General features: G+C 36.1%; 1 protein-coding gene across 3 annotated transcripts in view; it reads left to right on the top strand.

Annotated features, from left to right (window-relative positions):
• TUT7 (terminal uridylyl transferase 7) overlaps positions 1 to 13351 on the top strand; it is a 34890-nt gene that overhangs the window by 18799 nt on the left and 2740 nt on the right. For 2 of the 3 annotated variants that reach the window (XM_062599845.1, XM_062599846.1), the window contains exons 14-26: positions 101 to 251; positions 846 to 932; positions 2066 to 2166; positions 2756 to 2813; positions 3504 to 3607; positions 4722 to 4811; positions 4901 to 5014; positions 5124 to 5201; positions 5891 to 6068; positions 6745 to 6792; positions 6904 to 6995; positions 7487 to 7602; positions 12108 to 12469. In XM_062599845.1, coding sequence (XP_062455829.1) covers positions 101 to 251; positions 846 to 932; positions 2066 to 2166; positions 2756 to 2813; positions 3504 to 3607; positions 4722 to 4811; positions 4901 to 5014; positions 5124 to 5201; positions 5891 to 6068; positions 6745 to 6792; positions 6904 to 6995; positions 7487 to 7602; positions 12108 to 12469 — 1579 coding nt within the window. The remainder of the gene's footprint in view (positions 1 to 100; positions 252 to 845; positions 933 to 2065; positions 2167 to 2755; positions 2814 to 3503; positions 3608 to 4721; positions 4812 to 4900; positions 5015 to 5123; positions 5202 to 5890; positions 6069 to 6744; positions 6793 to 6903; positions 6996 to 7486; positions 7603 to 12107; positions 12470 to 13351) is intronic. The other variant, XM_062599847.1, reaches the window with a different exon arrangement.

The raw sequence follows: 13351 nt of genomic DNA, 5'->3' as shown, positions 1-13351 counted from the left end.
TATGTTTTATTATCAGTTTTATGAAAACATAGTTCAATTTCATTAAAAGACTGTATTTTTTTAAAAAAAAAAAAAACAATATTGCTTTCTATTTATGCAGTCTCCTACAGTAGTATGTAGCTTGTGCAAACGGGAAGGTCACTTGAAGAGAGATTGTCCAGAAGACTTCAAGAAGATTGAGCTCGACCCTCTGCCAATGCTGACACCAAAATTTTCATTTATTTTAGATCAAGTTTGTATCCAGTGTTACCGTAAGTTTTTTTTTCCTTTGGATATTGTTGTGGAGAAGAAAAGTATTGCAAAAAATAATGAAATAATCACCAACTAATGGTGCTATAAAAGTGACCAATTTATCTGCCATGTAGCATCCAACTCCATTAGATACAATTTTAGATTTTTAAGGGCTCTTATAGGACTACTTAATATAAATCTAAGAATTTAATTTTTGATTTTTTGACTACTGCTTTTAAATTTGTCTCTACTTTGAATTTCATAACTCTTCCTGTAGTTGCGGTTTCTAGTAAACAAAGACATAAATGTTATAGAAAAATCAGAGTAAGAATACTGTTTTATAACACTTCTCCACTTCTGTTCTTTTCACAGTGACCCAACTTTCCTCCCTTCTCTCTCACCATTTCTGACCACCCAAAATGCATAATATGTCTAATGTTTTTCTTTGAACAAGTATTTTTCTTCTACTTCATCCTTGCTTCTTCTTTCACATGTGAATCTTCTTTTGCTTTTCTCCTTGCTCTTCACCCTCCCGCTTTTCTCCTTGCTTTTGACTGTTTTTACAAATCACTTCACCTAAATTGTTGTCTGTCTGTTTTTCTGTTTTTTTTAAGAGGATTTTGCTCCAAATATTGTAGAGGATCAGGCTCGGGAACATATACGACAAAATTTAGAAAACTTCATTAGACAGGACTTCCCAGGTAATCGTGTAGTTCTAGCTTTATATGTATACTTCAGTGTCTTCCAAGTATGTTAGCATGTCAGCAGAATAAACATTTTAGTGTTTGATCATTTGAACAACATTGTTGCTCAAAATTAGTGTATAATATTACATTGGCTTAGATTATCTTCCAACAGACATCTAATGAATACAACTTAGTCTCTCATGCATATATATCCTATCCTAGGCTCCTCCCTGTTGACATGTATTCTGCTTTTTTAAATACAAAGGCTCCAAAATCATGTCAGTTGTTTAAAAGGAAAAAATCTATTTGCTCAGAAGTATAGCACATAAGTAGGAAGGAAAAATGGCAAGTTAAGAAAACAACAATTAAAGTAGTAGTGGAATGGTTCTGTAACTATCGTTTTAACCTGTTCATTAGGCTGACTTCTTAGTGTTGTGTCAGTTCTTAAAAACAAGTTTTCGGTAATCCTTAAGAACACCTTCAGGATTCCTGATTTCAAGGTTAAGGAACAATGTTTTAGTTCATATACACGTTTTCCTTAATTTCAGTGCTCCACTTTGTTCTTATGTTTATTGTGACAAAGAAAAATTGATAGTGTCTAGAAGTATTACAAAAAAAAAAAAAAAAAAAAAATCTGGGACAAGACTGGGAGAGTTTGTGCGCCTACTAAAGCTTATTGCTTTTTGAATATTTTAAACTATAGGCACAAAATCTAACCTATTTGTGAAGCCTAGTTGTTCGACACAGTTCTTTTATTTCTGGAATTCTTATCTGCAGCACCCAGACTTCAGGCTTTTAAAATTTGCAAATGAGTTTTTGGCTGGACCCTGGTATGTGGACAGATCTCTTCCTTATCATGAAGATCTCTGCAGAGAGCAATCTTCTATATTTTATCCAGATTTTAGCTCGCATGCTGATTTAATTATTTGGCTACCTAATTTGTAAAGACTCAAGTAAAAGATGCATTTGAACTAATAAAGTAGTGAGTCTTTCCTAATCAAAAAGGTTGGTGAGGAAGTTTTATATTTGAAGTACCACATAAAAACAAAATGCGTTCACACCTGTGTTAAAAAGCATGCTGTGATTTGAAGCTGTATAAAACTTGAGATTCTGCATTGATATGTTATTATCTGTCACATCTCTTACAGGAACCAAGCTGAATTTGTTTGGCTCCTCCAAAAATGGTTTTGGCTTCAAACAAAGTGATCTTGATATCTGTATGACAATTGATGGACTGGAAACTGCTGAGGTAGAAGACTTTTTTTAAAAAAAACAAATGCAAAATTTTTATGACTACGTAAATTAATTGTGCATATATTGAAACAATTTTACTTTTTGTAGTAGTGCTGCAGATTAGAGGAAAATGCAAATGGGTGCCTCAAAATGTGGGTAGTATCTTGGGAATTTTTTTTACTGTTGTTCTAGATAGGCTTTTAAACCTTTTGATTCACAGTACTCCGTTTTCTTCTGTTTTCTGCGTTGATTTTTTTCTGATATTAACTTTGCAAATAAATAGGATATATTTGTTTCAGTGTTGCAGTTTTATGATGTAAAGAACTAGAAATGGAGGATAGTGGGAAAGGACTATGCCTAATATCAATTAAATTTTTAAAAAGACTATTTTAAGACCCTGTTTAGTATTGCTTTTGCAAGAATTGTCATTTTGAAACATTTTCTGATGTTGACATCGTTCCATACAATTTGAAACCCTGAGTTAGAGAGCGGTACGCTTAATAATAAGAAATAAAAGATTTGTCTGAAATATTTTGTCTAGACCTGTTCTTTGAGATACAACTTTAGTGGGTTTTTTTGTTTGTTTTGTTTTGTTAATGTCATAGAGCCTTGACTGCATCAGAATCATTGAAGACTTAGCAAAAGTTCTCAAGAAACATTCAGGTACTTTCTTGAAAATAGAAATAAGTGGCTTCATTTATGTGACTTTAATTGATGCAATGAGAAACTTCTGGGACATTGTACATTATTGTTAAGATAAAACTGCATTAAAGAGCTTGATAATAGTAAGAATGAGGGTATATGTTGTGAACATTTTAGATTTATTTTTGTTTACATATGGAGGTTTTTGATGTTATAACGTTCTAGGACCAGATCTAAATTGGACAGATTCATAACCTATATATGTGAGAAGGAAGCTTTAAGATAGTTTGGGGCTTTAGCTTCGTAGCTACATTGCATTTGAATGTTCTGTCTCAAGTAAAAGACAGGTGCATAGAAGCTTGCCCTAGGTGTTCTGTTTTATTTACAAGAAAATGATTTTTACAGGGTTCTGATGTATCTCACATAAATTTAAGATATTTGCAGTGAACTATCAATGATCTCAAGCTTATTTTGCTATAAAATTTAGAGAAATCTTCGGTTCATTTGTGTATAAGCACATGCATATTTGTATGTATAATTTTTTGTGGATACAGTGTTTGATGGTGATCTAAAATAAATAAAATAATTGAAATAATTGGTATCAGCTAAGATTTTATTTTGTAACATTTCTGTAGTTTTGGGTTGTGTGTAGGGCATTTGATACTGTTATGACTGTACGTCATCATTCAACAGTTATATTTTTCATTCTAGGTTTAAGAAATGTCTTGCCTATAACAACTGCCAAAGTCCCAATTGTCAAATTCTTCCATGTCAGAAGTGGTCTTGAAGTAGACATCAGTTTATATAATACTCTGGTAAGGTTACCTCCTTTTCTATTAATAGGCAAAAATGGGGCTTCTGAGTGAGGATGAAATGCTAGTTTTACTGAAGTTCAGTAACAACTGATCAATTACCTATTTCAATTTTAGATTTTTGAGTACCAGTTTTTTATTTGACTACAAGTAGAGTCAGTTATACAGCTGAGACTTTAGATTTATTGCTTCTCTAAGATTATATATTTTTTTCTTAAGTAAGAGTAAACACTAATCTTTTAGGTCTTTGAGTTGTTCTGTAACTCAGAAAGAAAACATAATTTCAGTCTTTCTCCCTCACCCCCAGTTATGACTTTTCCTTAGAATCGGAGACCTGGGATAATGATTTTGAAACCAGCTTGCCTGATCTGGGACACATGTTAAAATCTACAAAAGAGCACAAGTCTTTGGCCAAATATTTTAGAAACAAACTTTTTTTTTTTTCCTCAATATCTATGAAATTCAAAAGCTAGTTCCTTGAAACATCAAAAGAAAGTAAGTTTTAGGGACAAGCATTAAAATTTCTGAAGTTTCTGTATCAGCCCAAGGGTAGTCTTGAGGATACTTCAGCCACTCAGTAAGTCTGAAAGTCTGTTCTTGAACCTGTGCATCCATATGTGTCACTTGATAGCTCTCACATCTCTGGGCTGAAAATCTTTTAGTTCAAGAACTTACCTTTTACCAATTATTTTGAAAACACAGAAAAAGATTAATGCTTCCCTTTCTGAGGTACCATTCTGTGAATGCTGCTTTGTACCACTTGTGAGCACATTAAAGATGTTTATCAGCTCTTTAGCAGGTGATAATCTCATTATTGAATGCTTCCTTTCTCAGTTATATACATTCTACTACTCAGGGCTTCACATTTGCTTTTGTAAAGCACAGATCTTAGCTCTAGTGTTTTTGTCCACAAATTCAGTATGACTTTTAAATAACTTGGAATGGAAAAAGTGTTCATGTATACATGTGAACTCTGCAACTATAGTACTCTGAGTCATTCCTTGACTCAAGCTGCTTATCTTAACTAAAAATGTTTTTCATGTTTTCAGAGGCTTTAGCTTATTATCTCTTTTCTGCAGGACATCTTTTTTTGTGTATGACTCTCTTATTTTTGTAGGCCTTGCATAACACAAGACTCCTGTCATCATATGCAGCCATTGATTCTAGAGTAAAGTATCTATGCTACACAATGAAAGTCTTTACAAAGGTATGTGTACTTGAGGCATACTAGAAATAGTAGCAACTACAGCAAGAGATGGTAAATATGAAAATTACAAGTAATATTTTTCTTTCTAGATGTGTGACATTGGAGATGCATCTCGAGGTAGCCTTTCTTCTTATGCATATACTCTTATGGTGCTTTATTTTCTTCAACAAAGAAATCCACCTGTTATCCCTGTTCTTCAAGAGGTACAGTATCTTAAGGAAGAAATGAGTATCATCAATTAGTATTGAACAGAATAATGCCAAAGTGCTGGATCTGATCAGCTCTTCTAATGAGTTAATTTTGTATTTTTAGATCTACAAAGAACCAAAGAAGCCTGAAATTTTAGTTGATGGATGGAATGTTTATTTCTTTGATAAGCTAGAAGAGTTGGTGAGTGTATCAGAAAGTGAATTTGAAATGAATTGCCTGTAGCTTAGTGAATGAAAAAGAATGCATTTGAAGGAACATAGTCTTCAAACATGATAGTGATATAGAAACTAGTTTCAGAAATACGGTCTTTGATCATAAGTTCTGTATGGTGACAAAGAAGAAAATTATATTAGTAATACACACAAATACTAAACAAAGAAATGGAAGTGGAGTGGCTCTTACTTTAAACATCCCAATCCCGTGCTGTGAATTTTTGAGAACATAACTGATTGTATTTAATTAAGCATGAAAAATAGATTTGATAGAAATTATTTTAAGGTTTTAATGATGATTAACTGCTATATATGTCACATTACTGGGTGGAAATATCTGCTGCAAATACTGGTTCCACATCTAGTCACAATTTGTTTAATCCACTTCAATAATTTTGTATTATATGATCAAATACATTGCAAGTGAATTAAACTTTTGATAACAGGCAAAACTAAATGTTAGAAATATGTTTGTTGCTAATCTCAGTGATCAAAAAATATTGACTATTTTAAAGTCTAAATTGATTTACTAGTACTAATTATGAAGAAAAGGGAGGTATTCTAGAATAACTCAATCAAGTTTCTTTATAGAATAAAATTTATGTTAAGTATAATTATTTTGATTGTTTGAAATTTGAACATTTCTATCATTTTTAGGCTGTCATCTGGCCAGAATTTGGAAAAAACACTGAATCTGTTGGGCAGCTGTGGCTTGGACTTCTTCGTTTCTACACAGAGGAATTTGATTTTAAAGAGCATGTCATATGCATTAGGAGAAAAAGTCTGCTTACAACTTTCAAAAAGCAATGGACTTCCAAATACATAGTAATTGAAGGTAAAAGCACATGAGTGCATGAATATGTGGAATTCTTTAAATGCCCATATGAAACACTTGGTCTTTCCACATGGCTTGTTTCATTTTTATGTTAGTAGATTATAAACTGCTATTTGTGCGTGTTCTGAAATCTTGGCAGAACTCTCATTTAATTTTGGTATTGCTAGAAATTCTGAAAAATTTTTTCCCTCTGAAAAGAAGCTGTAAACTAAACTTCATGGCAATAACTGACTTAAATGAATTTAACCGAATGCTTTGGAGAAGCTCTTAGCTTGAGGTTTTACTCTAACTTACATTTAGGTAACTCCATATTTAAGACTGATCATGCCATATGTATGTGTTACACTGTTAAGTATTATCATGGTATGAAGAAAATACACAGACACAATTTTTAAAAAGTTTCTCAAGCCATGATTCATTGGCCCATCTGATTTTCACAGGAAGCATTTCTGCTCTCCTGCTGCCTCACAAAACTTACTCTTTTATAATATTTCAGTCTGTTCGGAGCTGATCTACTCTGATTCTTTGCTCTTGGAATGAATTTGCATTAAATAAACTTGCAAAGAATTTAATTTGTATATTCTGCATTAGGAATTGTGCCTTAAGTTGCTAATCTATGTATACAATCCTGATTTTGCCCTGGACATGAGTAATGCCTGTAATGCTTTTTATACAGATCCTTTTGATCTGAACCACAATCTTGGAGCTGGATTATCAAGAAAAAGTAAGTTTTCTATTCACAAATTTGAGCATAAAGTGATAATCTTATCTCAGATCTTATTTTGATGGTTTGTTTTGTATTTGGATGATTTTTTTCCTCTTTTTTTTCCTTCAGTGACAAACTTTATAATGAAGGCCTTTATCAATGGGAGGAGGGTATTTGGTACCCCTATAAAAATATTTCCTAAAGAATATCCATCAAAAATGGTGAGTTGCTTTAAAGGATATGGCAATTCTAAAAGGACAGTATGTACACAGGAGTGCTTCTACAGTGTATAAAGTATCTCATGTGGGAGTACGGATGCACTCTCTTTACATACTTTTCATTTAAATTTTAATGGTATTCTAACAAATCTGTATTGTGAGAGTTAGTAATAAGTATTGTTTTTCTGTTATTTGCATAGGGAAAGTGGTAACATGCAGCATACTAGTCAAATCAGGGTTTCATGGTACAGAAATGTTTGTTTCTGTCAAAACAGCCTATCATTTTTTTAAAACTGCAGTTAAACAGCTTGCAGATGTGGTAGTCAGAAGACTACCTGCGAAGATGCAGCAGGAGTGGCCAGTTATCTCATCTGGTCTTTCAGGAGTTCAGTTACATTTATTCTTTTCCATACCTCACTGTAGTTTTATTCTTGTTTCTATGTCTTGAATTCCCAATTCAGATTTGTTTTTTGAAAGCATGGTTTCTTTTTCAGGAGTATTTCTTTGATCCAGAGGTACTGACAGAAGGGGAACTGGCACCGAACGATAGATGCTGCAGAATTTGTGGTAAAATTGGCCATTTCATGAAAGACTGTCCCATGAGAAGAAAGTGAGTACTTGGGATTTGTGTGGAACATTTCCTTAACTTTGTTTGGAAGAAATATTTGGATAGTAATCATAGAATCAGTAAGGTTGGAAGAAACCTCTGGAGATGATCTAGTCCAACCTGCCTGCTCAGGCAGCGTCACCTGGAGCATGTTAGACAGGGTTGCATCCAGGCGGGCCTTGAAGATCTCCAGAGAAGGAGACTCCACAACCTCTCTGGGCAACCTGTTCCAATGCTCTATCACTCTCTCAGTGAAGAAATTTCCCCCTCATGTGCAGGCAGAACTTCATGTGGTTCAATTTCACCCATTGTCCTGTCACATGCGGTAACTGAAAAGAGTTTGTCCCCATCCCCTTGACACCCTCCCTTCAGGTACTTGTACACATTGATCAGATCCCCCCTCAGGCTTCTCTTCCCCAGGCTGAAGAGGCCCAGCTCTCACAGCCGTTCCTCACAGGGCAGATGCTCCAGCCCTCTGATCATGCTCGTAGCCCTACGCTGGACCCTCTGTAGTAGCTGCATGTCCCTCTTGTACCAGGCAGCCCAGAACTGGACACAGTACTCAAGATGAGGCCTCCCCAGGGCTGAGCAGAGGGGCAGGATCACCTCCCTTGACCTGCTGGCAACAGTCTTCCTAATGCACCCCAGGAGACCATTGCCCTTCCTGGCCACAAGGGCACATTGCAGGCTCATGGTCAACCTGTCATCAACAAGCACTCCCAGGTCCTTCTCTGCAGAGCTGCTCTCCAGAAGGTCAGCTCCCAGTCTGTACTGGTGCCCAGGGTTATTCCTCTCTAGGTGCAGGACTCTGCACTTGCCCTTGATGAACTTCGGGAGATTCCTCTCTGCCCAGCTGTCCAGCATGTCCAGGTGTCTCTGAATGGCAGCACAGCCCTCAGCTGTATCAGCCACTCCTGCCAGCATGGGATCATCAGCAAACTTGCTGAGGAGGCACTCCGTCCCTTCATCCATGTCAGTGACCAAGTACTGAGCCCTGGGGAACTCCACCAGCTGTGGGCCTCCAACTAGACTCCATGCCACTGATGACAATGCTCTGAGCTCTGCCTTTCAGCCAGTTCTCAATCCATCTCATTGTCCACTCATCTAAGCCACACTTCCTGAGCTTATACAGGAGGATGTTATGGGAGACAGTGTCAAAAGCCTTGCTGATGTCAAGGTACACAACGTCTGCTGCTCTTTCTTCATCAACCCAGCCAGTCCTCCATCACAGAAGGCTATCATATTGGTTAAGCAGGATTTCGCCTTGGTGAATCCATGCTGGCTACTCCTGATCACCTTCTTTTCCTCCATATGCCTGGAGATGACATCCAGAATGAGCTGTTCCATCACCTTTCCAAGGATGGAGGTGAGGCTGACTGGCCTGTAGTTGCATGGGTCCTCCTTCTTGCCCTTCTTGAAGACTGGAGTGACATTGGCTTTCTTCCAGTCCTCAGGCACCTCTCCAGTTCCCCAGGACCTTTCAAAGATGATGGAGAGCAGCTTGGCAATAACATCCACCAGCTCCCTCAGGACCTGTGGGTGCATCCCACCTGGGCCCATGGATTTGTGGATGTCTAGCCTGCCCAGAAGGTCTCTAATCCTTTCCTCCTCAACCAAAGCAAAGTCTTCCTTTCTCCAGACTTTCTCCCTTGCCTCCAGGCTCTGGGATTCTTGAGGGCTGCCCTTAGCGGTGAAGACTGAAGCAAAGAAGGCATTCAGTAATTCTGCCTTCTCTGTATCCTCTATCACTATGGCACCCACTCCATTTAGTAGTGGGCCCACGTTTCCCCAGTCCTCCTCTTGCTACTGATGTATTTGAAGCAGCCCTTCTTGTTGTCCTTAACATCGCTGGCTCAGGGACAGACTCAATTCCAACTGGGCCTTAGCCTTTCTCACTGCATCTCGCTACATACTCTGACAGCAATGACAGTAATGACAAAGCAAAGATCGTACGTACTGCAAATAATTTCTTACTGCTGAGTGTGTATCAATATCAGCTTGGCAGTGGGGGCAGAAGAGTCTGTTTCAAAATTTTTAGTCAGTATAGAATCGTAACTTAACTTTTATCAGCCACTTCTTGAGTGTTTAACAGATCTTTTTCATAGAAGACTACAGTACATGCTTTGCTTCTTTTTACTTAGCATAAAGTTGGTAGATGCTGATTCTGGGCTTTATACAGGGAAGTAATGATTGAAGAGAATTTTCAATTCTCACCAGTCAAGGCAAAGCTGAATAGCTATGTGCTGTGAAGAGCACTCATGAGAGCTTTTTACTTATTTTTATTTAGTAGCTTCTGTTTCTAGAATTCTGGTGCTCCTAGCAATAGATGCATTTTTTGTCATGTTCACAGAATCATGCCATTCATGTCCAAAAGTTTAAAAAAAAATGGCATGACAACATGACTTTTTAAGCACATATAGACCAGAACAGTGTCCTATCCATATCCAAGAGCAAGGCTTTCTGATCCTCAGTCACCAAATATTTGAAATTCAGTAAATACCTTCCTGTAGCAAATTAATGCTATATTGATTTTCCTGCTCTTTACATGACAGTCTGAACTTAAAACTGATCTACTGATTTTTTTCTAGTAAAGACGCTGAAGCACTTTAAAGACATCATATTTATAAGACAGTGAAAACCAGTGAATAAAACTTCAATAGCAGGAAATCATGAAAGCCTTTATGCTTATTTTAATGGAAGATCTAACCTTTGTTTAGAGTCTGAATTATCTTAAATTGTAATTAAAAATCATCTACAGTTTTAAATAGGTAGCTAAAAAGATGATGTAGATAAAGTTGCCTTTTTGATGCATTGTAGAGAACTGAATTAATATTGCTGAGATCATTATCTTAGTAATCTATTAAACTTTATCAAATTTAAGTATAGTAGCTGGTGATGGTTTGAAATTAGAGAATGCTGAAGGTATTCAGAAAATCCACTTTGTCTAAATTGCTGTTTTAGATACACTTGACTTAATACTGCATTCTGGAGTGAAACTCCATTTCACATATGCAGATATATTCTGTGCAACAGTAGAGCAGAAGGCAATGAGATTTTGCTTCTAAGAACATAAATGCCTTCTGAGGTCAGACCTCTGATCTGTCTAGATGAGTCCTCTGTCCAGCACTTGTAATAGGAGCTGCTGTTTATGGAAGATGTGCTAGTTAGCTGGTTTTTGCAATCTCTTCTCTTGTATTCCCCCAGCATCCACAGTTGCTGTATGAGAGCACATACCTGCCCTGGTCTTATAGTAGTCATTTGTGGACCAGAGTTGTGCCTGATTTTGTCTAATCTCTCTCTCTCTCTCTCTCTTTTTTTTTTTTTTTTTTTTTTTTTTTTAAAAAAACTATTATTAAATTAGTACTTTATCTGTTTTAACCCAAACTCACTTTAGTTTCATCAAGCATTCCATAGTACCGTGGGATTTAGTTAGTAGTAATTCTGCACTAGTGAGTTTGTAAGCTATGGCTGTGACCTCTTTTCTGCTACCTTCTGTGAAGTGAAGAATTTTTTTGGTATCTCTTCCTAAGGCAGTTGTTCCCTTGATCATTTTAGCTACTTTCTCTGGTACCTTCTCTAACTCCACTACTTTGTTCTTAAGGTGTGGAGAGCAGACCAATATGCAGTATTCACATGTACGGATGCCATGGTTTTTATATAGCAACAGAATGCTTTCTGTCTTGTTCTCGGTATTTCATGTGATGATACCAATATCTTGTTAGCCTTTTTGGCTGCTACTGTTTGTCAATCTGTTAATTTGGGGAAATTCTCTAATATTATTTAAAAACTCTTTCCTTAGTTCTAACTGCCAGCTCCCGGTTCAACATCATCTAAACTATGTCTATATAATTTTCCCTAGATGTATTCCTTTACATTTATCTACACTGAAGTTCATCTGCTACCTTTTTGCTCATTCACTCATTTGTTTGAAGGTTATTTTCAAGTTGCTAGCCATTAGTGCTGTATGTAACTGACTGAAAGAGCTTAGACTTGGAGGTTTCACTGATGTCTCCTCCAGGTAATGAATTAATAGATGAAGTAAAACCTGTCCAGCGGTAATACCTCAGTTTCCATTACTATATCTTTAAATCTTAGAATGTTAGAAGTTTCTCCTATAGGAAAGATTTTTAGAAATACTGTGTTTCAGACTAGTGGAAGGAAGCAAGATTTCTGATGGAAGTGTACAAAAAGGGAAAAGAAAAAGTATACTCCCATTTTCATAGTTTCTTAGCGTTTTGCTTGGTGTTCCTTCTCTTCTGCTTGTCTGTTGCAATTCCAGGAGATAGATTGTTGTTTATATTTCTTCAGTGTAGTTATTAAATTTTAGTGCTATGTTGTAATATAATTGTAAAGTTACATTATTAAGGATATATTACATTCACTCTCCTACCAAGCAGTGCTATAGTAAGGAGATGGATGCATTAATTCAATTTATTTAACCCACTGAAGAAATACATGGAGATTGTCATCTATATGCAACTTTTTTTTCCTCTGCGTATGAATGTAAGGCCTATGAACCCTGCAGGCTTTTTCTTCTCCTGCAGACTGAGGCGACGACATGATTATGAAGATATCAAAAACCAAAAGTACACAGAAAACAAAGAGAAAAGAAACAAAGAGGACAAAGAAATTCAGAGTAAAACAACAGAAAAAGAGAGCTCAACTAATGAGGGAAAGCTGCAGCTATGTACACCTCAGAAGAGCAAAATAGCAAGAGGAACAGCAGAAACTGGAAGAGACAAGGCTTCCAGGCAATCAGCAGAAAAGTGGAAGCGTCTGGAAGACAGAGATTTGAGAGAAAAACGTTGTTTTATCTGTGGAAGAGAAGGTCACATTAAAAAAGAATGCCCACAGTATAAAGGACCTACAGGTATGAAACAAATACAGTTGAGTAGTTTAAACAATTTATGGTTTTTTTTTTTTTTTTGTTTTGTTTATTTAACAGAGTTGACTAAAGGATAAGGTTTCTGCATTTATGACATCATTCAAAGTTACTTCTTTAAAAAATGCAGTCACACTTGGTCAGTTTTCCCTTCACCCTCACCTACCTTTTGAAACATTGTTGTAGCCTGAGATATATGACTTAGTTTCTTGTAGAAAGGATTAGAATAGAAAGGATATTGTATAGAAAGGCTGTTACTTTCTAGTATGTCAAAACTGTTTCCATTGCTTTCACTATAGTTTGCTAACATTTCAAAGTTCAAATTTCATTTCATGACATTGTAATAGCAATAGTAGCTAGTTTGTAGTTCTTCCCATTACCTGAAACAGACTTCTCCCATATTCAAGTCATTAAGACAGTGTACAATTGCTCTAATAGAATATTGTGAATAAAATAGAGTAAAAAACATTCCTCCCAACTTGGTTGTCAGAGGGATACTCTTCACAGCAATGTCTTATTTTTCTCTCTAACCCAACTAGCAAATTTTCTGACTGACAGACTTGTAAGCAACAGTGAACTACTAAACAGTAGCAAAGTCATCCCTTCAGATCAGAAATGTCTATTATCATCTGTCTCGCAAATGAAGGTCACTGTAAGAGAAAAATGAGACTCCCTAAGATGGTGTCTTTAGTTATATTCCAGATAAACATAGTATTAGTTTTTCTTTATATATATCTAGAGACATTTAAATTTATGCTAAGAAGATCTGCTGTGCAGATTACTCTGTTACTTTAAGAGACTGAGTTGTAATAGGAGTCCTTTGCATAAACATAGTTTTAGATCAGCCCTTCTCTACCAGCAAAAATATTC

This window comes from Rhea pennata, chromosome Z (assembly GCF_028389875.1).
Source record: "Rhea pennata isolate bPtePen1 chromosome Z, bPtePen1.pri, whole genome shotgun sequence".
Lineage (NCBI taxonomy): Eukaryota > Metazoa > Chordata > Aves > Rheiformes > Rheidae > Rhea > Rhea pennata.
The sequence above is the reverse complement of the archived record's forward strand: the minus strand, read 5'-3'. Positions and strand labels throughout refer to the sequence as shown.